General features: G+C 41.1%; 1 protein-coding gene across 6 annotated transcripts in view; it reads left to right on the forward strand.

The window, feature by feature from the left end:
- The first annotated feature begins 3,257 nt into the window (after positions 1-3,257).
- Positions 3,258-21,822, forward strand: part of fam131ba (family with sequence similarity 131 member Ba) — an 82,189-nt gene continuing 63,624 nt past the window's right edge. For 3 of the 6 annotated variants that reach the window (XM_022211403.2, XM_051955248.1, XM_051955249.1), the window contains exon 1: positions 3,263-3,497. In XM_022211403.2, the coding sequence (XP_022067095.1) occupies positions 3,470-3,497 (28 nt within the window). In that variant the 5' untranslated portion in view covers positions 3,263-3,469. Of the gene's footprint in view, positions 3,498-21,822 lie in introns of all 6 variants that reach the window. The other 3 variants (XM_022211402.2, XM_022211404.2, XM_022211408.2) reach the window with 2 other exon arrangements.

Consider the following 21,822-nt stretch of genomic DNA (forward strand, 5'->3'; position numbering starts at 1 on the left):
TGATAATCCCCAATATTTTAAGGACTTTAATACATATGAAGGAATGAATAATTGTAAATCATTTTTTAACTGCTATTTTACAGATGTTCCTTGTTTTTTCTATTTTAAAATTACAGATGACATCCATTAAAATCACTGAAAAAAAGTATACATTTAGATGTTGACTCTATTAAGCTACTAATATATCCACTTAAAAACATTACAAACGGTAATTTGACTGTAAAAATAAACTAAAACACCAGAATTTTACTGATATATTCCATTATTTTTCTATTTTAACCCATTTTTTTCCACACATTTGTTTTAAAACGGGTTTGTCGCTGCAGTTTCTTGATAAACTTTGGTTAGGAGGTGAATCTGAAAAGAAAAACACATTTCACATGCTAACTCTAACTTCTCTTCCAGGAACAATCAAACTCATTCTGCTGAAGGAAGCTTCAGGTCTGCCTATTCCCATGTGGTTACTTACAAATGAAATTAATTATTTTCTCTGTGTCTTTATCTGACTCGGCCAGTCGTCTGCATTTGTGTGAGCTGTGCTGCAAAAAGATGCACAGAGAGAAGAGAGAGGAGTGGTGAATGTGTGGCGTTGACGGTCAGCAGCTCATGAAAAAAAACTAAAACACAGCCTTCAGTCTCACTTTGGGCAAGACTGATTTGATACGTGGTGTAGGTTTAGTGGAATATTTGTCCTAAAATAGCCATATTTAAAAATCTATTATGCCACATACTGTACAGTTTAGAGTGGCCAATTACAAACTTCTTCCTCCCACGCTCTGTTTTGGTGCAAAAACACCTCAAATCCGACTCCGTGTCTGACTGAGATCTCGCCAGGCAGAAAACCTCCTGGAGGTTCTTGTGAAAGTGTCAGAGAGCCTGGAGGTGATGTACAAACAGAGCAGTGAGCTGCTGAAGGCAGGGAAACTTGAAGATGTTTTTCAGCATAAATAATTTACAATTCTGTGACTTTCTCAGTTGACTAGAGATCATCCCATGAATCCCGTAACGCCAAACATGCCCGTGTTTATCAACCCGGTGTGTGGGGGCAAACCGAAGCACGGAACAGGCCGTGGATTTACGGGTTTAACTTAACCTGTCTGCCTCTGGACTGCAAAATACTACAGACGACGCTGTAATATTACTGACAGGGAAGATGCACTTAATGATGGCCGACGTAAGAAGAGCCAGGTTCGCTTTCATTTAGCAGGCCACGCTAGAAGGCTACAACACTCACAGGGATTAGAGTTTATCCTGCTTCTGCTGTTTAGTTTTACACCAATAAATATAGTGAAATGAAAAAAATACATCTGATGACTGGAACAACTCGAACCTGAAAGACTGAATCAGACTAATTAGTTTTGTCGACTCGTCTCGTCTGACTGTGTACCTGTTGTTTAGTCGATATCATCTTTTCTGTAGCTGAAATATTTCCACACAAGTGATGACAAATGATGGTTTTCATCCAGTTATCTGTCACAATTATTCATTTGTTTTAATAAAGACAGAAAAATAAATGAACAGCGCTCTACCTTCTGCATCAAAATCTGAAAAATAGTGTTCTTCATCTGATTACACAGAATCACAGAGAAGCTAAATATCAATAAAACTGTACCCAGAACACCTTTACTGACTGACAGACACTCTGATTTACTGATGCCGCCCAAACGCCTCACATTCAGACGACAGTAGATGCTATTAGCGGGCCGAGCACGTAGAAGCCTCTAGTCTCCATTTGGAGTCAAACAAACACTTTAGAAAGACGACATCAAACATAGAGTTTCTACTTTTGGGCATGGAACAACAGTGAATACACCTGTGATCAGAAACAGAAAAATTACAAATTCTTCAGTCACTGATAATAAACTCACCGTAGTCACTCAGTTTTAAGCCTCTGCCAGTCTGTGTCTACATCATGGCTCTACATGGAAAAAAACTGCCAGAGGAAATAAAATATCTGATTGTGATACTTGGAGATGGATTGAAAAGAATACAAGAAGATTGGTGATCAGCTAGAGAGCCGTGAAAACATACAAAGGAGGGAATATAACACAGAACAATTCCAAAAGACACAAAACAGCTGCAACTGATGACATAAAGAGACGCAAATTCACCAGAATGTGACAAAAAGTGAGACACAACAGAGCACAAAGCAACACAGAACCTCCAGAAATGAAGCTTAAATGACCAAAAGGACACCAGAGGATAATCGATTATCAACTATTTTCATAACAACACAATTGATTTGACTCATTTCTTGACAAAAACTGTCTAAATCCTGTTTGCAGCTTCTTCAACTGGGATATTTCTGGATTCTTTCCTCCTCTGTGACAATAAACTGAAGATCTCTGAACAAGACAAGACATTCGAGGAAACCCTGATCCCCATTTCTCACCATCCTGGACCAAACAGATGACCGAATCGTCCAGAAAATGATCCACAGATTAATCAACGTGAACAGTGGAAATCAGAGTTTCTGCGTCAGCTCAGACAGTGTGAAGGACAGCTCAGAACCTCTGCGAATGACATGCTCGCTCTTTAGCAGAAATATCCACGATAAAGAAGAGAAAAGAAACCTGATGATTATTGGGAGCTCGTTCTCTGTTCGGATGAGGAGCTGATGAGAAGATAAATTTGTTTGGCTCTGATGTAGTCCAACAACTTTGGCCTGAACTTTACCAGAACCACCACAGTGAACGCACAGTCCTGACAGTGAAGCACGGCGGCGGCTGAGTGATGATAAGATGACTCTCAGTCTGCAGGAACGTGAACATTTCAGCATGATAGCAATCCAAAGCGCATCGCTAACATTACAGAAGAAGAAAAAGGCTACAACCTGCACAAGCGCGCCACCTGACTTAAACACCTTTGGGGTATTGTAAAGAAAAAGACAACTTATTTAAATTTAACATGAGTGCAAATGCTCCGTGTAGAAGTAATCTGATTACACTAAGTGGCTTTGACATTTAGGTGACATTGCACAGGGCTGCTCTATCCATTACAGGGTCACAGGTGGCTGCTCACACTGTTGCATTCATTTAGCCAACTGGGAATAAAAATTAAAAAAACCTCGAGTAGAAATCAGAGCATTTAAGAAAGACACACCAGCAGTGCCTCGCTGCTGTATTTACACATAAGACAGTGTGTTGGTGCATATGTGCTGGCTGTAAAAGAGAGAGAGAGGCAGAGGGATAGAGCGACAGCAGCAATGAATGGGGGAGACCGGAGAGTGACGACGGCGGAGAGAGAGAGAGGGAGGGAGGGAGGGAGGAGAGGAGGCGACGACGCGCGCACACACACATCCTCAGTGTTCACACAGGGAGGAGAGGAGGACAGAGGAGAAGACAGAGAGGAGAAAAGAGAGGAGAAGAAGAAGAAGAAGAAGCAGCAGCGGAGGAGAGGGGAAAGCGCAGAGGAAGAGATGCCCGCTGGACGGATGGATTTTATTTTCCCCGAGCTTCTCTAAGACAACATGGGCTGCATAGGATCCCGGACGATCAGTAAGGACGCTGCTTTTTAAAAAAAAAAATCTACCATGTGCACGGATGGATGGCTGGATGGGTGAAATGATGGATGGATGGATGGGGGGGATAAATGACAGAGGAATGCGTTAGAGGCGGAGATGGCACCGGTGAATCCAGCGCTACTTTTCTAGGATGATCCTGCAGGGAGTTGCAGCGCTGCAAAGCTGATTCTCCTCTTTTCTAAGGTGTTTTGTTTTTTTTAAAAATGTATTTAGAGCGTGTTTTTGGAATGTGTGAGTGCGTGTTGGAGCGGATGGGAGAGGCGGGACAGGCGGGGATGTGAGCGGAATAAGATGCGGCTTGACGTCTCCACATGGATGACACCGGCCAGGCAGAGTGGGTGAGGGGGGGAGAGAGGGGGTGACAGACCTCCGCCTTGACTTCAGACTAAGGTCATTGCATGCTGGGTGTCGGAGAAAATTCCTCCCCCTTCGTCACCCCTTCCTTCTTTTCCTCCCATCCCTCCTCTCTCCTCCAGTCTCCCTCTCTCCACTGTGCGTCATGCAGCGACGTAATAAACTGAAGACGCAGGCAGTGCACACCGGGTTATTACACACACACACACACACACGCACGCACACGCACGCACACACGCACGCACAAGCTTTCGTGAAGCTCGTGCAGGATGAGTCAGAACCGGGGCTCGGTAAACTCAGGTGTGCGCTTCCTCCTGCACATGTAGGTCAATTCTGCAAAGTCAGTGCTGGATTCAGCACACACATGATTACCCAGCATGCTTCTGAAGACCCCCCTCACCCTACGCATTAACCCTGCGTTAATGTAAAGGTTAAAACTTAGAGATAATTTCTTTTTTTGTTGTTGTTTTTTTTTTCGATTGAGTCCTTCAGTGACAGCGCCCCCTACCTCAGGAGCTCCACAGAGGTTACTCATTTGTCTGTCAGCACCAAAATCAGGAGAATTAAATCTGAACTTCCAGACAGTCTGGGAGTATATAGATGTATTTATAGTGTTGAGGTTAATCTTGAATATTGTGGGTGTTTTTTTCAGCTGTGACATTGACCCTCCTAAAGCCAGGTGTGAGACAGAATGAGGCTCTATGCATGAGTGAAGAAGCTATAAATTAGTTTTCAGCGCTGCATTGTCTGCAAAGTCTGTCAGGCAAAACTGTGCCAGAAATGGTTATGGTCTGTCCAAAGTGGTGGATTGTAATTCTGCACACAACAGATTTAATATCTCTAAAGAAGAACTGGATTTAAAGATTGAAACTTAAGTTGAACTCATGTAACTTCTCTTAACCAAGCCCCCATGAACAGGGCTGATCTGTATTGTATTAAGGAGAACTGGAAACTAGACTCAAAGATGAAAATTACTCACCATGGTGGATGAGCCAGAAATGTTCTCTCGCTTCTGCATTGTGAAGCACACTATTCAGAACCTTCTAAACCCCAAAAATCATTAAGAAGACAGCTATATCAGAAAGAAAATGCAAAATCTGAAATAATCTACTTTCCGAAGGTCCTTGAACTGCTCATCAGTGCCATGCAGTTCCATTATCCAAGTTTAAAGTTGTAATATTTAATCAAAATCACTTTATTCTAGATGTCGTGTTTCAGAATTTACCAAAAGAAAATTGTTTGTTCCAACCCGATTGTGTAAAAATAACTAAAAATTCTGCACTCTTCTGCACAACCGTGAAGCAGTTAGTGAGTCAGCTGCATTGTCATGTGAAAAAAAATTAACAAATCAGCTGAACTGCAGACCGTGTTTACACACAGGTGACAAGAATTTAAACAAATCAGAACGTAAATAGTAAAATATCGACAGCATGTACAGTCGCAACACAACAACATAACATCGAAATGTTATGTTGCAGTGAAAAATGCGAAACAAAACAAAATCAACCCAGGAATTGCTCGTCAAAAGCTACTTTTGACAAATACGAAACCTCTAAGGTAAGTCAGAAACTTTAAATATGTCTCCTGTATAATATTGATCTGTAAGGATTTTTATTTCATTGCAATACTCTGAATGACCACTAGGAACAACTGGCTGAGTGGCGTTGCAGTGTCCAGCTCCGCAAATATTCCTACACTGCAACTCTGTGAGTCTGAAAAGCAAACCCATGCTAGTGCCTTAAACCTGCATTCTTTCTAACTGCCACCAGGGGTTGTCTGCTTTGTTTGCAAAAAGAAGTCTGATTGTATAGAACTGTATGCAACAAAGCTCTGACTTCTCATTGACCTATTACTTCATTAAACATTTTCCTGATAAGTCCACGGTCTCAATCAGTAGTTTCAAGTCTCCTTCACTACTGCATGATGTTCACTTAGTGTCCAATTTAGAGAAAATGGGACTATAAAGAAGGTCATGCATTAGGGCTGGGCTACTTTGTGATTGAGAAGTTGCTAGTCTTCTCCAGCTTCATCTTCTTCAAACATCACTTCTGCTTTCAAAAAGCAAGATGGCGATGCTGTGTAGAGTAGGAGTTCACAAGCTAAACTAGCTTAAACTCATCTTTGACCAGTTACTTTAGCAGAGGCACATGTAAATCCCTCTACTGCAGGTATGTCTTCTGGTGTCGGAAGCTGAAGTGCTTCAATATGTGAATAGGATTCCTCCTGGGCACCTTCCTTTGGAGGTTTTCTGGGCAATTGGGAGGATACCCAGAACTCATCGGACGAATTACATTTGTATTTTGGTCTGGGAACGCCTCAGAGTCCTAAAAGAGGAGCTACAACATGTTCCTGGGAGAGGGACACCTGGAATACCCTGTTTTGCCTGTTGCCAACCCCAGATAAACTGAAGATATAACAGCTGTATGATTATTTTATGACATTCATGGGCAGGGAGCCAACCAGAGGTCAGTGAGATTGCTCGGTAGAAGGTTCAGATGTTCATGTTTAATGGGCCAAAAAAATTGCAGTGGCACGAGGAAGCCCAGAAAAACATGGGAGGCGTTCTTCTAAAAATATACCACTGGGCAACTTTCACAGAAATGAATCCAGGACCGTCTCAGGACTCGGTTCTCCTAAATGTATCCATGCTCAAAACTTTCCTCTAAAGTGTCGCTGGAGATTTTTTTGAGTCTGCAGGACACCAACCTGATTACATCTGTTGGTTGGGCTTGTGGCTTGGCAGCTCGGTATACTGATAGTGTTGGAATTTGGACAAAACTCTGGATACTAAATGCTGTCTATTTATCAATGAGGACCTAGCTTAGCACCGAGTGTGTTTGAGCTGATGGGATGTAAAATAACGAACAAAAAGTAAAGGCTAGTGGGAATCAGTGCTACACGCAGGTAGGTGGACAAGGTTTGGCGTTTCGGATAGGAAAGCTGCTAACGTGGAGCTCCTCGTGATGTTTTCCGAACGTGCTGACTTGAAACCATAGTCGTGTTTGTACGATATTTCTCGGAGCATTTTGGGATATCGCATTAGAAAGGGATGACTGACACTAATGGCAAAATTAGAAGCAACTTCCATAACTTCCACTTTTCCAGAAAGCCTTTTTTAATGGAACAACTGGAAACACCTCATCAAAATAAAAAATAAAAGTTCTGATGTAGCGAACATTTAAGGCACGACTGATGAGCTATTTCTACTTCTAGAGATTCTGGAGATTCTAGAGATTCAGCATGAAATATGGCCAGTAGTAGCTGACATGAAGGAATCATTACAACTTTACCAACTAAAGACAATTCCTAAAGACCTTTCTTCATTTTTCTCCTGTAGATCTTCTTTGAGAATGTTTAGTGGTTGGCAAAAAGCCTGTTTTGTTCCCTCCTTCTTCTACGCTGTTTATGGCAGCCATGTTTAATGTAGCCAACTCTTCATAGCCTGATTTATTCAGCCCAAACCATTTTCTTTGTTACAATTTCAACAGTTCCCTTCAAATTCGCTTCACAATTATACGCATGTCTCCTTGCAATAACAGTCAAAAGGCCTGAAGCTGAGGTGTCCTTTCCACAAATACGTCCAAAAATAATTCATCCTTTTGCTGCACTAAAGCTTTCCATTTCCTTGCGCACAAAGAGAAAATAATTCGAAATCTGCTTCAGCTTCGACCAAAAGTAAAACCTTAAAACCTCAAACGACCTCTGAGGAAGTGCAGACCAGAACAAAATGTCCTCCTCCTCAAGGTCTAAGACGGGTCCTCACAGAGACAGAAACAGCAGAGCGCTCGCACAGCTTTATATTTTCTACAGAAGCGTCTCCGGTGCAGACGCTGAGGCCCAGGAGACTCCGTTCAAACTGCTGCTGAAGAAAAGCCCGGTCGCCGCTCTGCTCTGTGAGCCTTCAGGTCCCATTACAGCCGCCGATGCCTTCACATGCATGCAGACACACACAGATCGCAGCAGAGGGCCATCACCTCCCTCTGTCTTTGTAACGCGTCATCAAAGCCTCATCAGCTCCTTTAAGAAAACAAACGGAGGCTGCTCAGGCATGGAAATAAATAAAAGGGAGGGAGAGTGTGACCTTTGCTTGTCATTGAGCTGGTGGACGGACGGTGGGGGAGTCGTCGGGGGAGGGACGGCGGTGAGGAGCGATAAGAAGATAAAGGTTTCGTGAGAGGAGAAGATTGTGGTGTGAAGAGCTAAAAAGAAAAATAAATCCCTCTGTTTTTTTTGGTCTCATAAGTGGGTGTGTTCCCCTTTGTGGTTAGTTTTTGCTCTCATCTTATCTCCTCTAGCTGTCTCTCTCCCTCCCTCCCTCTGCTTCTCTCTATTATTTGCCATGTCAGAAGTAGATCAAAGCATATTATGCTAGCTATGCGCTGGGCACGCTATGTAACCCCGGTTGGTATTTTCATTTTTGGAAACGTGTGCTTCAGACGCTGAGAGGCAGGTCTGACTGCACGCTGGGGAGACGGAGCAGGAAAGTGAGTTTACAGCGGCAGACCAAACATCTGACTATTGCATCATGTTACAGCTAAACCGACGATCCAGGATGGTTCATGCAAAGAGCAGCAGCTGCAGCTCAATGATCCGATTCAGTCAGTTTCTAGTTCAAAGTTTGACTCTTCAGGTAGCTGAAGCTGACGTGTTTTTACAACACGAACCAGATAGTTTGTACAACTGGCAACAGACATCACAGCTTTCCCTAACTGTTGGACATAACAGACATTTTAATATTTACTTTTTCTGTGAAATATTTTGTAATACGAAAAAATACATGAATTTCCACCAGAAAACCTGAATAACCCTATTTAGAAAGTATTTCATTCCAGAATCATGGGTGTGTTTTGTAGGAAAATGCATCTACACCGAAAATAAATAGCTTAACTTTTTACTGGGAATATATTAATGGCAGTGTGAGTTGTTTGGAACCTTTATCAGTAGCTGTAACACTAATTGTCTACTAATTGTCAGTAATTTGTATTGTCAACAGTTGCAAGACACTGCAGACAGAGCATCCCTCCTGTAGCTGAAGGATTTACACACAACTGACCAGAACTGCTTGATGATGGCCAAAATGGGGCTTATTTTAGTTAATAGTGACATGTTGAGTATTTATCATAAATGTTCACAGATTTTAGAGACGAAATATTATTTTTCTTTCACATTTAAGTTCACGGAGTGTTGCTTTTACTTCCATGTTGTGCTACATTCCCACAAACCTGTATCAAAGTAAGACTTGAAATAATCTTCACCTGAAATCAGAGGTTAAATTTGAATAAAATCGTACACGAAACTTAGAAGCAGCACAGAGAAGCCTCTAGTCTCCATCCAGACACAGCAGTGCTGTAGACAACTGAGCTGATTTGAGACCGAAAATGACGTTAAAAATAGTGAAATCAGACTTTCTAATAACAGATTTACTTGAAACTACCTGATTATATCTACATGGATGATTTTTCTATGAGCATTTTAAACATCAAAATCGGAGTCGATCATGTTCATTTAATTGTTGGAAGCCAAAGTCATGATTAATACTACATCACTGTGCAGGATAGAACTGATTTCTGTTTCTCATTTGCACCAAAACTTCCTCTTCGGTGTGTCCAATCCCTTTAAATAACAGTAAATGATAATCTATCAGACATTTCTTTTGTTGACTTGATGCTGAAACAACAGAATATGCAGCTCCAGTTATCTGCAGGAGAACAACAAACACCCAAAGCACATAAAGCAGCTGTTTTGGGTGATTTTTTTTTTCTTTTACCTTGATCTGGGACAGTGGCAGCATTGTTAGGAACTGTGTGCTGAAAAGCTGAATAAAAATATACACTTAGAGAAGATAAAAGAAAGGAGAGGAAAGCTGCTCTCTTCAGGATAAAAACACTGAACATTGTTATTGTATTTTAAATGGCCTTCTGTCCTCAAACTACTCAAGCACGTACAAATAGAAAAACCCTTTACCAGCACGAATCAACAACAAATAAGCCTCTAGCTATTTCCATATTTCCTGCTGCTTTGGTCGAGCTTCAGTTGAGTTTAGGCATTTACACCTGGCCCTGCAGGGCATTCTCCTGTCCTCCATTCTTCCATTATTGTGGTTCTATATGATTATACAATAAATATGGCACATCTCAAGTGAAGGCCAGCTACAGCTCAGTGCCTCCCAGCACTTGTGCTTCATGTCTGAATCTCTTTTGCTTCATTTCTCATCTAATATGGTGGAAATAGAGCCCAGACAACGACACATATCACACTTTGTAAGTACTGTACACACAAAACAACTCACAAAAAACAGAGATCCAGGATGTGAGATTTTAAAAATGAGAAGATGTTAGTTTAGCTTCATAAACATAATACATGTACATATTAATGCAGCCAGTGTCCTTTGTGGACATCCAAACCCAATCACGGAGAGAGTCAGAAGCTTTTCCCACGCATTTATGATTGGAAAAGAACCAATCAGGCTCTCTGTGGTTTCAATAATAAGAAAAACGACAACACTGAGTGCAGTTTTTTTCTCCTTCAAAATGAGTGAAAATAGTGGTTCATGTTCAGAAAATGAAGATGAACACATTAGCAGTGCACAGCTAGCATCATCATCAAAACAGAAATCAGTCAGAGCTCCAGGATGAGCAGCTTCAGAGCGAGGAGCCTGACGGGTAGACATCAGCTGACTTATTTCGGTTTAAAAACAAGTGACTCGAGTGTTGCAAGTGTCAAGAGACAACCAGTGTGACGGCGCTTGTTAAATCGGTCAGACTGATTGGACAGCCAGCCCCTCCCTCCAACTTACTGCCTGCAGAATATTTCCTGCTGTGTTTCTTGCGAGGAACATCTTATATTAGGCCTGAGCGAGAGCGGCTGCTGCTAAAAATAGATCCGGGGTAAAAGAGGGAGGTCAATGAGAGAGGAAGGCGGGGAGGGGAGGGAAAATGTTACAGTAAATATGGGTCAACAGCTCTCTCTCTCTGTTCCTTTGTGTCTCACCCTTGACTTCCTGTCTGGCGATGTGCAGAAAAGATGACAACATGTTAAAAAAGCTGCTCAGTTGCGCTCCATCCCCGCTCCGGTTCTTCCTCCGTGACGCCGCTGTATCGTCACGGCTCGCTCTTCCACTGCTCCGTTGTTTCCCTCAGCTGTGTGTTTCCTGTGTGTTTCCTGTGGAGTGCCATTTAACCGAAGCATCGGCGTCTGTCATTACACTCGATTATCCTCCAGTTACAGAAGAGCTGATGTTCAGCAGTCATCACTCAGACAGCAGGACAGTCACACAGACAGGCTTTCAGGCAGAGTTGCATCTCCGTCTCCACGCTTTCCAATTAGGGCCAGAGAGGCGAGGAGAGGATCGAGGCGTCGGCGGTTTGATGCACTGAAAGGCTGCAAGTGTTCACTTCGGGCCGATCTCATCCACTGTGAGACCCAGTTCTCAGCAGATTTAAGATTTTTTTTACCTCGTAAACAAAATCTGAAGCAGCTGACAGAGACTAAATATGTCTGTTTGATTGCTTACATCAAGATTTGACACAATCAGGGACAACTGACAGTTTAGAGTTATTTCTTTTAAGACATTTTATCAAATTCTTTAAGCCTCCTCAGCGACTTTGAAAGACATCTTGTTGCATCTTCAACTTCCAGGCGATCTTTAAAGTAATCGTCTGTGATGGAACATTCTTTTGGGACTAAATCTAAGCTTAAACTATGAAATGTCATAAATATTTCTGCTGACAACTTGTTCTCACATGACTCAATGTCCAAAGATTTTGTTATTTTTTCAGTCTTGAAAGGAAAAGTCACAATATTACACTTCTGAAGGAACTGAAACTGGACTGTTATCTGGAGTTAGAGGTGAACATGTTGCATTCAAGCCAAATGAGCTCACACATGTTTCACAGTAGACCAGAGTTTTACGTCTGTGGTGACATTCTCATGCAGGCGCGCCGTTAACAATGCATGAAATATCAGTCAGTAAAGGACTGGTTTTTAAGAGCAGAAGAGGCCACAGCATCTAGGAGTACGGTGAAAAATGTGGACGAAAAACCCAAGAAACATCCAAGGAGAGTTTCTGATGCTCCTTCAAAGGAAGAATTACACTCCAAAAAGAAAGAGATTGAAACGTAGGCATATGTCGTAATCCATCCATCCATCCATCCATCCATCCAGGTGCCTTTCTCCCCAATAATCTTTTTGAGTTCCTCCTCGGGGATCCTGAGGTGTTGCTAGGCCTGATGAGATATGTAATCTCTCCCTACTCTGGGGATGTCATTGCAGATGGAAAACCTCCGAAGACGATAAGAAGGCAACCCAGTCAGGTGTTCTTTCATCCAAGCTGACTACTTTCGATGCAAAGAATGCTCCTCACCTTATTTCTAAAGTTTAGCCCAGCCGCCCTACAGAGGAAACCCATTCCGGTCACCTGTATCTACAGTCTCATTGTTTCAGTCACTACCCAGAGCTCATGGCAATCGTTGAGGGTTGGAATGTAAACTTCTTTCTGGCTCAGTTCTCTCTTCACCATGACAGTGTCCACATTTCTCCAGGTGAAGCTGCACCAATCCTTCTGTCCATGCTATGCTTCATTTCGTGTACAAGATCCTGAGATACTCCTTCGCTGAATTGAGTGCCAGCTCTGAGTGCTCGCTGAAGGTCAGAATCTAATTAAACCAACAAAACCACGTCATCTGCAGAAACAGAGTTGTGATTGTGAGGTTCCCAAACCAGACGCCCTCCTCACAGTGGTTGCACCTTGAAATCCCACCCATTAAAACTGGAATATTCTCCACATGGTGACTGACCATGACATCTCATTGAACTATGTCCACAGTTTGAAAAGCCTGATTTGAGATCTTTATGTCTAACATGACTTTTGACGGGGGCATGCAGTGCCGACTCATTGGCATCACTGCAGCAAATCGCAGAGAAAACGCTTAGTCATGGTTGGAAGATCCAGCTGTGAGCAGAAACACAACTTGAAGAGGACGACATCTGTAAGGCAGAGACGGGTGCCAAGCATGCTTTTTGAATTGTAAAAGAGATTCTGTGACAGCTGCCGCTTTGACTCACAGTTTGTTGCATTTTAGCATCAAATGTCTGCACAGAGAGAAAAAGAGGTGCTTCTGAGCGGTGCCACATTACCAATTAAGCTTTGGTGCAATTCATAACGGGTTGTCTTCACTTCCTTGGTGCACAAAGAGAGTAAACACGCCGGTTTGGTTTTCTATCTGCCTTTTACTCCGTCCTCTGTCTGCTGCCATCAGAAACCCCTGAGCCCTTTTGATGGGGTGAACAGCTTCCAGCGACTGTTTTCAATCCAGCAGATCTGCATCCAAATCCAAGTGAGTGTTTGACAATGGAGAGACAATGCACGCCTTCTCCACTGCTGCTGCTCTCTTGTTGACAATAATTGCCCCGATGTGGTGACGTCCAGCTGGACAGGGTATCAAGTGTTGCTCCCCACATGACGACATCAAAACATCTTTTTGTGTGTAAAGAGATGCTGATGTCCACGAACATACTGTTAAAAAGCACAAGGTGACACAGTGAAGCCGAGTGGAACTGTTTGTCGTCTCTCAGGGCCTAATAACAGGCTTCACGGTTGGAGCTTTGTTCACATCTTCACCAACTGTCATTTAGAGCGTGACAAAAAAGAAAAAAGTAAAAAAAGTATTTTGTTCTTTGCTTGTGGTAATGGTTCACAGTCACAGCATTTAATTATTGATGAAACTGAAAGTTGGTAGTTTTGAAATCTACTTAATTAAAACTGTTTTAATGCTCTGAACCCACAACCCTTCAGTGGATTTTAAAAACATGGTAACTTTAAAAACAAAAAGCCAAAACTGGTAAAAAAAAAAAAAAAAAGAAAAGAAAATTCAAAAGACAAAATGTTCATATTTCCGACTTTCTGACTGTCCTTGAACTGTGTGATTTTTGCTTTTCTTGGGAAAATTAACCAAATGTAAGCTTAAAATCTCAATATTTCATCCCATTTAACGTGTTGCCTAAACAAACCATTCACACTCATGAAATTGGGTTTAAAAACTAATATTCTGTGCTGCTTGGTGCAACTGAAAAGCAAAGACATGTGACAAACAGCCACATGACAAAAATGGCAGATTTTTTGGCTGAACTGTAGGCAGTGTTTACCTAGACAAAATGTAAAAGAATGGAACAAATGACAAATGAAGGAAGTCAAGTATGTATGGTATGTAGACACTCTAGGTTCATACAACTTTTGTAAAATAAACTCCACTGTTTTTATGTCATACTGCATGTACATATTTGTAGTTCACTCTACTTCTTGCCATGGTTGTGCTGCTTTCATTAATCTATAGAACATTATCACATGACAGGAGCAAAAAACACCCCAGAGGGCTTTAAAAATAGGAAAAAGATGCTGAATCAAATACCATTTGAAGAATATAAATTTTTTGGATTACAGGGGGTCCTTGACAGAGTTTGGTTCTTACGGCTCGATGTAAGTCGATTTTCGCCCTGTCAGAACTCCGGTGAAAATGTAAACAAATCTGTTCCACGCATCACGGTATCAATCAGTTCTTCAAAAAGTCATGAATACCAACGACTTTCATGCATGTATGAATCATTTTACTAGAAGATAACAGAATATTGTAACAGACAGATATTGTTGAGGTTTCAGTGTTTATTGTTCAGTTCCAGATTTACCTGATGTCAGTGAACGTGTCATGTTTAGTTAGCTCACCTCTGATTGGCTGAGAGTCAGCAGTAGAGAGAGCTGGGAACGGCGGCTAATTCTGGAGCTAAGTTATGGTTTTTTCTAGTTCTTCTGGAGCTAAGTTGTGGGGTTTTTCTAGTTGTTCTGGAGCTAAGTTATGGTTTTTTCTAGTTATTCTGGAGCTAAGTTATGGGGTTTTTCTAGTTCTTCTGGAGCTAAGTTATGGGGTTTTCTAGTTATTCTGGAGCTAAGTTATGGTGTTTTTCTAGTTATTCTGGAGCTAAGTTATGGGGTTTTTCTAGTTCTTCTGGAGCTAAGTTATGGGGTTTTTCTAGTTCTTCTGGAGCTAAGTTATGGGGTTTTCTAGTTATTCTGGAGCTAAGTTATGGGGTTTTTCTAGTTCTTCTGGAGCTAAGTTATGGGGTTTTCTAGTTATTCTGGAGCTAGGTTATGGGGTTTTTCTAGTTCTTCTGGAGCTAAGTTATGGGGTTTTTCTAGTTTTTCTGGCGTTGGCTACAGCCCACAGTATCCTGTGTGAAGGTTCAATAAACCAGCAGAGAACCAGATAAAGTCTCACTCATTCATCACAGAGGGTCACTACAATATGTTGACCTGTTTCTACAACGTGACCCATGTTGGTCGGTGTTTCTGTTCCCAGCGTTTTACTCTGTCTAATTTCACTTCCATGGAGATGGCTTTCCTTTTCTTCCAAGCATCAGAAGTCTGACTTACGCTGGGAGCCATAATGAAGGACAAAAAGTTAGTGAATGTAGCACAATCCAAGGTGGAGTACAACCAGAGAATGGAAACAAAGACGTCTGATATAACAACGTATTCATCCGCTCTGCTCATCAACTAGTTCCAATGTAACAATGAAACGCCGTAGGTCGAGGACGCCGTAAACCGAGGACTTCCTGTATTCCATTCTTTCCTATTGAAAACCACAGCTTAGAAAAAAAAGTTGCCTGTAAAAACTGAAAAAAATAAAAGAAGTTGGGGATTTAGTCACCTCTGAGTGAACATCATGAATATTTTGTTCACGTTTCAACCCAGAAGCCCTTAATTAACAGATTTTACTGCTGCAGCGTGGTCATGATGCAGCATCAGATGGCTCAATGAGCAGTAATATTACTGTGTTACTGAGGGTAGGAGCTGAATGGTACATTAGACAGAAACATTCAATGACACGAAAATGTGAAAACTGGTGATAACCATCAGCCAGACACGTTTACTGTCATATTTCAAACGTGCACATCAATACTGCAGGGAGTAAAGAAATCTATACATGCTACAGACATTTATTTGTACCATTTGAGCTGTAACGTTAGCCGTCAGTCTGTTAGCGTGCTGCTGTTTTGGCGTCTGTGTTTCAGTTGGCAGCAAACAAAGCGAGCCGCTCTGACTGAGAGTAAAGAATAGACTCACAGTTTGGCAGACAGCAGCTCGATTTCCACATAAATAAACACAGGTTGGATAATGCAAGTCGCATCTGATGTGACACTTGGCCTGTGCGGTCATCTGCAAACGCAACACGATCACAGCGGAGTCCTGCTGCTTTTATTTTTAGCAAAGATCGATTCAGGCCAGTAATGGAAAACGAAGGTGATGCCTCAGTCCGACTCGTCTTTTTCTGACTCTCTCGTTTCTCGTTTCCTCCTCTAAACTTGCATCACGATGGCTCTGTGTGTGTCTTCCTGCTGCAGGTTTCTCAACATGGGAGCCTGAAGCTGCCATGTGGATGAATTTTAGGCGTGACAAGCAGCCTGGAAAGTAACTAAAAGCTGAACTGGGGGGTTTTATTTCACAATTTATAAATGGTACTCAGAGGAAATTGGCTAAGTGCAGAGCACTCATGTTTACTGTTTCTTCTGCTCTGTGTGGCTCTACACACTCGAGAAAGGAAGTTGAATTTAGTTTAATTCAATAAACTGAGTGTCACTAACTTGGGAGGGAACCGGGGTGTGACTATGCCACACAGCATCTATGATCGGTCTTCACATCTTTGCATTTTCTTGTCATTTCTGACCACTTTATGAACAGAAATGTCTCATCTTACAGGCGTAAACTGACCCGCTAATGGCTAAAATCTCTTTTGTTTTTCTCTGTGTAGGAAACCCACTGCAGAACTCTTTTTATTTTTGCAGAAATTTGTGATTTCTGCTCAAAAAAATAAGATATTTAAGCCAAGTTTGCAGAACACAGTGAGAGCTCAGTTTTAGCTCCGTTGCAGACTTCAGCAGCCCAAACTCTCGTCAGACGTTTCTTAATTAATTGCCTCAACCCACTTACCCCCTCCAAGGTGATGGGGCGGCTGCAGTGTGTCCCGGCACACGCTGTCCCTTCATAGAACAAAAAGAAAAAAAAACACCATGAGGAGCAGCAGTAAAGCTTATCTATTGCTCTTCGCATACTTTGATAGCACAGAGTGTCGCTTCGGTCTGGTTAGTTTATCTCTTATTACCTCTGACAAGGAGACTCAGTCATGTTTGTCTCATCATAATGACATTTAAATGGCATCTTTTGTGTAAATTTAACGGTTTATTCATGTAGGCTTGAATCACAGAGACGAATGAGGCAAAACATTACGACCGATTATGTTGTTGGTCCTTTGAGTGGTGCCCAAAGTGCTCCAACCCCACAAAGGACACGTCCCATCATGACACCCACCTGTCCCTCCAAGCAGCTACGCCTCAAGTGGACATTAGAGGAACTGCAGTTTTTTCCAGTTGTTTTAGTCAAACTGACAAAGAAATGCAAAATGACCAAAAAAAGGTATAAAAAGACACACAATGACCACAGAAAAACACAAAATGACTCAATGACACACAAAATTATCATTTAAAGATACAAAATGAAGAGAGACACACAAAATGACTTAAAAAAGTTGCAAAATTACCACAAAAACACCTAAAATTCCCACAAAACAGTCTAAAAATGACTACAAAGAAAGCAAATGAGTGCAAAGACACACACAACAGCCACAAAAGACACAACATGACCACAAAAATGCACAAAATAACCACAGAAAAACACAAAATGACTCAGTGAGACAGATAATTATCATATAAAGACACAAAATAACAACAGACACACAAAATAACAACCAAAAAAAATTGCAAAATGACCACAAAAACATTTAAAAGGCCCACAAAATGGACTTAAAAATACCAAACTGGAAACAAAATGAGCAGGTCATGTGATCTGGAATCAACACACTTCCCTGAGAGGTGTTTTTGTAATGAGGAACTTAGTGGAAAGTGATTTATTTTCTACATAAAATTTGACATATTGCCAAAAAAGAAATATCTGTCGTGATTATGTCAACTTAATAAAAAGAAAACAATCCAAACTATTTCAGAATCAGCTCATTTTATTATTGTTTAGCTCATTAGAAGGTGGTTGGTGTTAAATTCAGACGGTTCTTTAGCTGACATTTTAGTGATATCCAGTCATTTTATATTAATAAGTGATTGTTTTCATAATAAATAATTATGGTATTTGTAAAGACATGATCACAATGCACATAAAAACATGAGTTTTTTAAAAACTTTTAATAAAAATGTAAGATATATCCCATGGACTTCAGAAGTCTCTCAATCAATTATGTAATGACCCACTAGCTGTATTTTTCAGGCCCTTGTGATTGCAGTTGGCTCATACGTTAGACAGGAGGAGGGACGTTGGGTGAAAATGTAAGTAAAATCAAGAGGGACCATAAATCTGGTACATGCTAACGCTCTAAAAACTGCTAACTAGCTAAATATCAAGCATCCGTCTCCAGAATTGCAGCAAATTGAAGTGAGCATTGGATGTGCTGCTTTAGAAAAACAACTGACAGCAACTTGTCGATTGAGCAGGAAGCATTAAAAGTCCAGTGACAGCGCCGTGTTTTTAAGACGTTTATGGACTTAATAAATTAACCCATGAATGAATGATTTTGACTGAAATTGTGCTTTTTACAGCAGAGCCACGTCAAAGACGCTTTGCAACGTCCCACTACAAAGAGAACTGTAAAAACTGTAATTTGACGGATGTTTTTACTTTTAATTTGATACATATACAAAATGAGAAAATATCAATAGAATTACACAAGCTGTGAATTTGGATTACTATTAGAAATGACCATTTAAACACTGAACTTTTAAGTAATGGTAAAATTCTGGTAATTTTTTTAAATATAAAAAGACCCATCATAATTTACTGTAATTTCACAAAGGTTTCCCGTTTGCTTTACTACAGATATATTTCTGAAACTAGATACAATTAGGACAACAAAAATGAGTATTGGTTCTGTACTATATAAAACTACAGACATTTTCAGAACAAAAACGTTGAATGAATGTTTTTTTAATCTGTAAATTATCTATCTATCTAGTCAAAAATACAAACAATCATATCTATAATTTAGGCTACCAAATGTATTTAGACTGTGGAAAACAGCTGTATTTTTATGAAATGTTATTGTACAATCCTTTTTGGCGTCCTGGCTGCCAAATTATTGCCCTTTTTAATTTTTATGTGCGACTGTTGTTGTGAGTCACGCTGCGTTATCTCTGGGTAATTAAACTGCTTTGTCTCCTGGGTGGCTCATAGGATGCACACTTATCAGCTCTGATACACCAGAACGGCTCGCTACATGTACGAGACGCTGCAGCACAACGATGAATCTGCACGGAATAAAGGCAAAATCTGAATTTCCATATCTGACGTAGGAAGCTCTGAGATTCTCTGGCGTTCTTTCGCTAAACTGTTAAACACTCCGCTGTGTTTGTCCTCTTCAGTCAGGTGTGTTTGAGGTATCGCCTTACACAGGGAAGCCCTGCACCCGCCCCGACACGAAAATATTGACTTTGCCTCCTCTGCCGACTGACGGATGCCCTGAGCGCTAAGTGCTGTGTTCGTGTAGACAAACACAAATGCACACACACACACACACACTTGCAGATGGATTGTGCGATCTTGCTCTCAAGTCAAAAAGGGTGACAGATACACGCAGTGAGGCCATTGGTCAATAATTTGATTGACAGGCGGCCATGAGCATCTTTAACCTGAAGGGCAGAAAGAGACAGAGAGGATGTTTCAGAGTTTTAACATGAAAATAACCTCATTATCTCTTATAATTCTCTGAACCCCGAGCAGTTTCTGGGCCTTTTCATCGTTATTCACTGCAATGTAAAGTCCTGCACCTCTTTGGAAATAGAGCAATTATGACTAGAAGTAGAGAGAAGTACTCAATGTTTTGATTATTAATTTCACAAAAATTGGGAAAAAAAAAATCGACATGTGCAACATTTTTGTCAGGGTGAGTCTACATACTACAGATTTCTTCTTACTTAATTATTTATCAGTTTCCATATTTGTTTCCAACTGGCTTTGTGTAAACACAGCCTGCAATTCAACCGAAAAGTCACTCAATTTTTGTTACGTAACCGTTCGTCACAGCTAAGTCTCTAATAGCTTAATAGTTGCGTCAAAGAGAGCAGAATTTTTCCTTTTTTACAGAATTTTTTACAGAGTACATTTTTGGTGAATGTTTAAAGAAGACAGAATAAACATTGGTTGTATGCTAACATAACAGATGCGAAGTTCAAGGACCGTTGGAAACTTGAAAATGCCCCCCCCCCCCCCCCCCCCCCCCCCCGTTTTTCCAGTTTCTCTTTCTAATAACTGGTGTCATTTTGGTGTTTTTTAAAAGACAACATGCCTTTCAGTCCCTCCAGCTGGTTTAGAGTTTCAGAGGGTTAAAAAATCTTGACTTCCAAATCAAATTATGCTGAATCCACTTCATTCAAAAGCCCGAAGTATGAATACAGCTGCTGCTACAACGGCCTGCACCCTTCTGGTTTCAGCCTTTTCATCAGACGTTGGCTGCAGGGATTTGCTCCCATTCAGCCACAAGAGCACTAGTGAGGACCAACACTGATGTGGGATGATACGGCCTGACTCACAGTTTGTGTTCCAGCTCATCTAAAAGGTGTTGAATGACGATGAGTTGGAGCTCTGTGAAAGCGAAACTGGGAAAACCGCTCTCATGGAGCTAAAACCGGAGATGGTCTCCACAAACACTACTAAATTTACATCCAAAATGAAGTTAATTTTAGTCGGCAGCTGTAGGGCAATTCAGATTCTGATTTTTCCCAGAGCCTGAATATGGACCTGGACATTCACACACATCCTCAACAGTATAATCCATGCCGGGAAGCTGTCTTTGTTTAACAGAAATCCTCCAAATTGCTCAGCCATCAGCGTGGACTCTGAGTCCTCTTAAGCTGCTTGCCTGGATAAAGCTTTACTGTTTTTTTTGGGAGTTTAAGAAACAGAATTAGAGTTTGCCTTAAGGAACATCCGGCTGGAACATCAACTTGTAAAGTCGAATTTACTACATTTTCTCCCCCTGGGTGTGAAAATGCTTCACTGGATCTCACATTAAGAAGAAAGATAAAATCATATTATCGAAGATGCCGCCATGTTCTGCCTGCACTGCTGAGAAGCCACCACCAAGCAACATGAGCAGAACCATGTGAGCTCCAACAAGACGCTGACCTTCATCTCCAACTGTAAAAACAACTTCTACCCTCCAGAATGAAGACTGCACCTTTGAGGGAAACGTTGCTTAAAGCCGCTTCAACACTATCGAAGCCTCCTGAGGATAAAGCGATAGAGAACGAAATCAAAAGACACATGACACGGAACTTACCTCTAAGGATTAATAATGTCTAATGTCAGACGTAATAAAAGATGGAAACATCTTACAAACATGAAGAGCAGCCATAAAGTGAAGCACCGACAGCTCTCAAGCGCAGAGTCCATGTGTTCGCATCTGAACCCCAGAACCTTGATTGAAAATTCATTCAAAGATGTTTCCTATAAAAAAAAATGCCAAAATGTCGGAAAACGTAAAAAACAGTGAGAAGAATTTCTAACTTTCCTCATGATCCTTGAAGGAATCATCTTTGATGTCGTTTCATCTTAAAAATTGACCAAATCTGAGCTCATATTTGTGATATTTCATCAAAATCTATTTATCCTACATGTGACTTTTAAAATTGCCAAAAATAAGCCATTTGCTTTGAGTCAATATATAACTGTGGGACTTTTTGTATCATAGTCCACATTTTTGCTGTTTTCAGGTCTAAAATCAACATGGCCGACTATAACCAAACACCACATGGTATTTAGAGAAAGATTCTTCTAAATATTATACATACAACTGAGTAAAATGTTAAAGATCTTGTAGTAAACCTGTTGACTACTT

Source organism: Acanthochromis polyacanthus, chromosome 11 (genome assembly GCF_021347895.1).
Source record: "Acanthochromis polyacanthus isolate Apoly-LR-REF ecotype Palm Island chromosome 11, KAUST_Apoly_ChrSc, whole genome shotgun sequence".
Lineage (NCBI taxonomy): Eukaryota > Metazoa > Chordata > Actinopteri > Pomacentridae > Acanthochromis > Acanthochromis polyacanthus.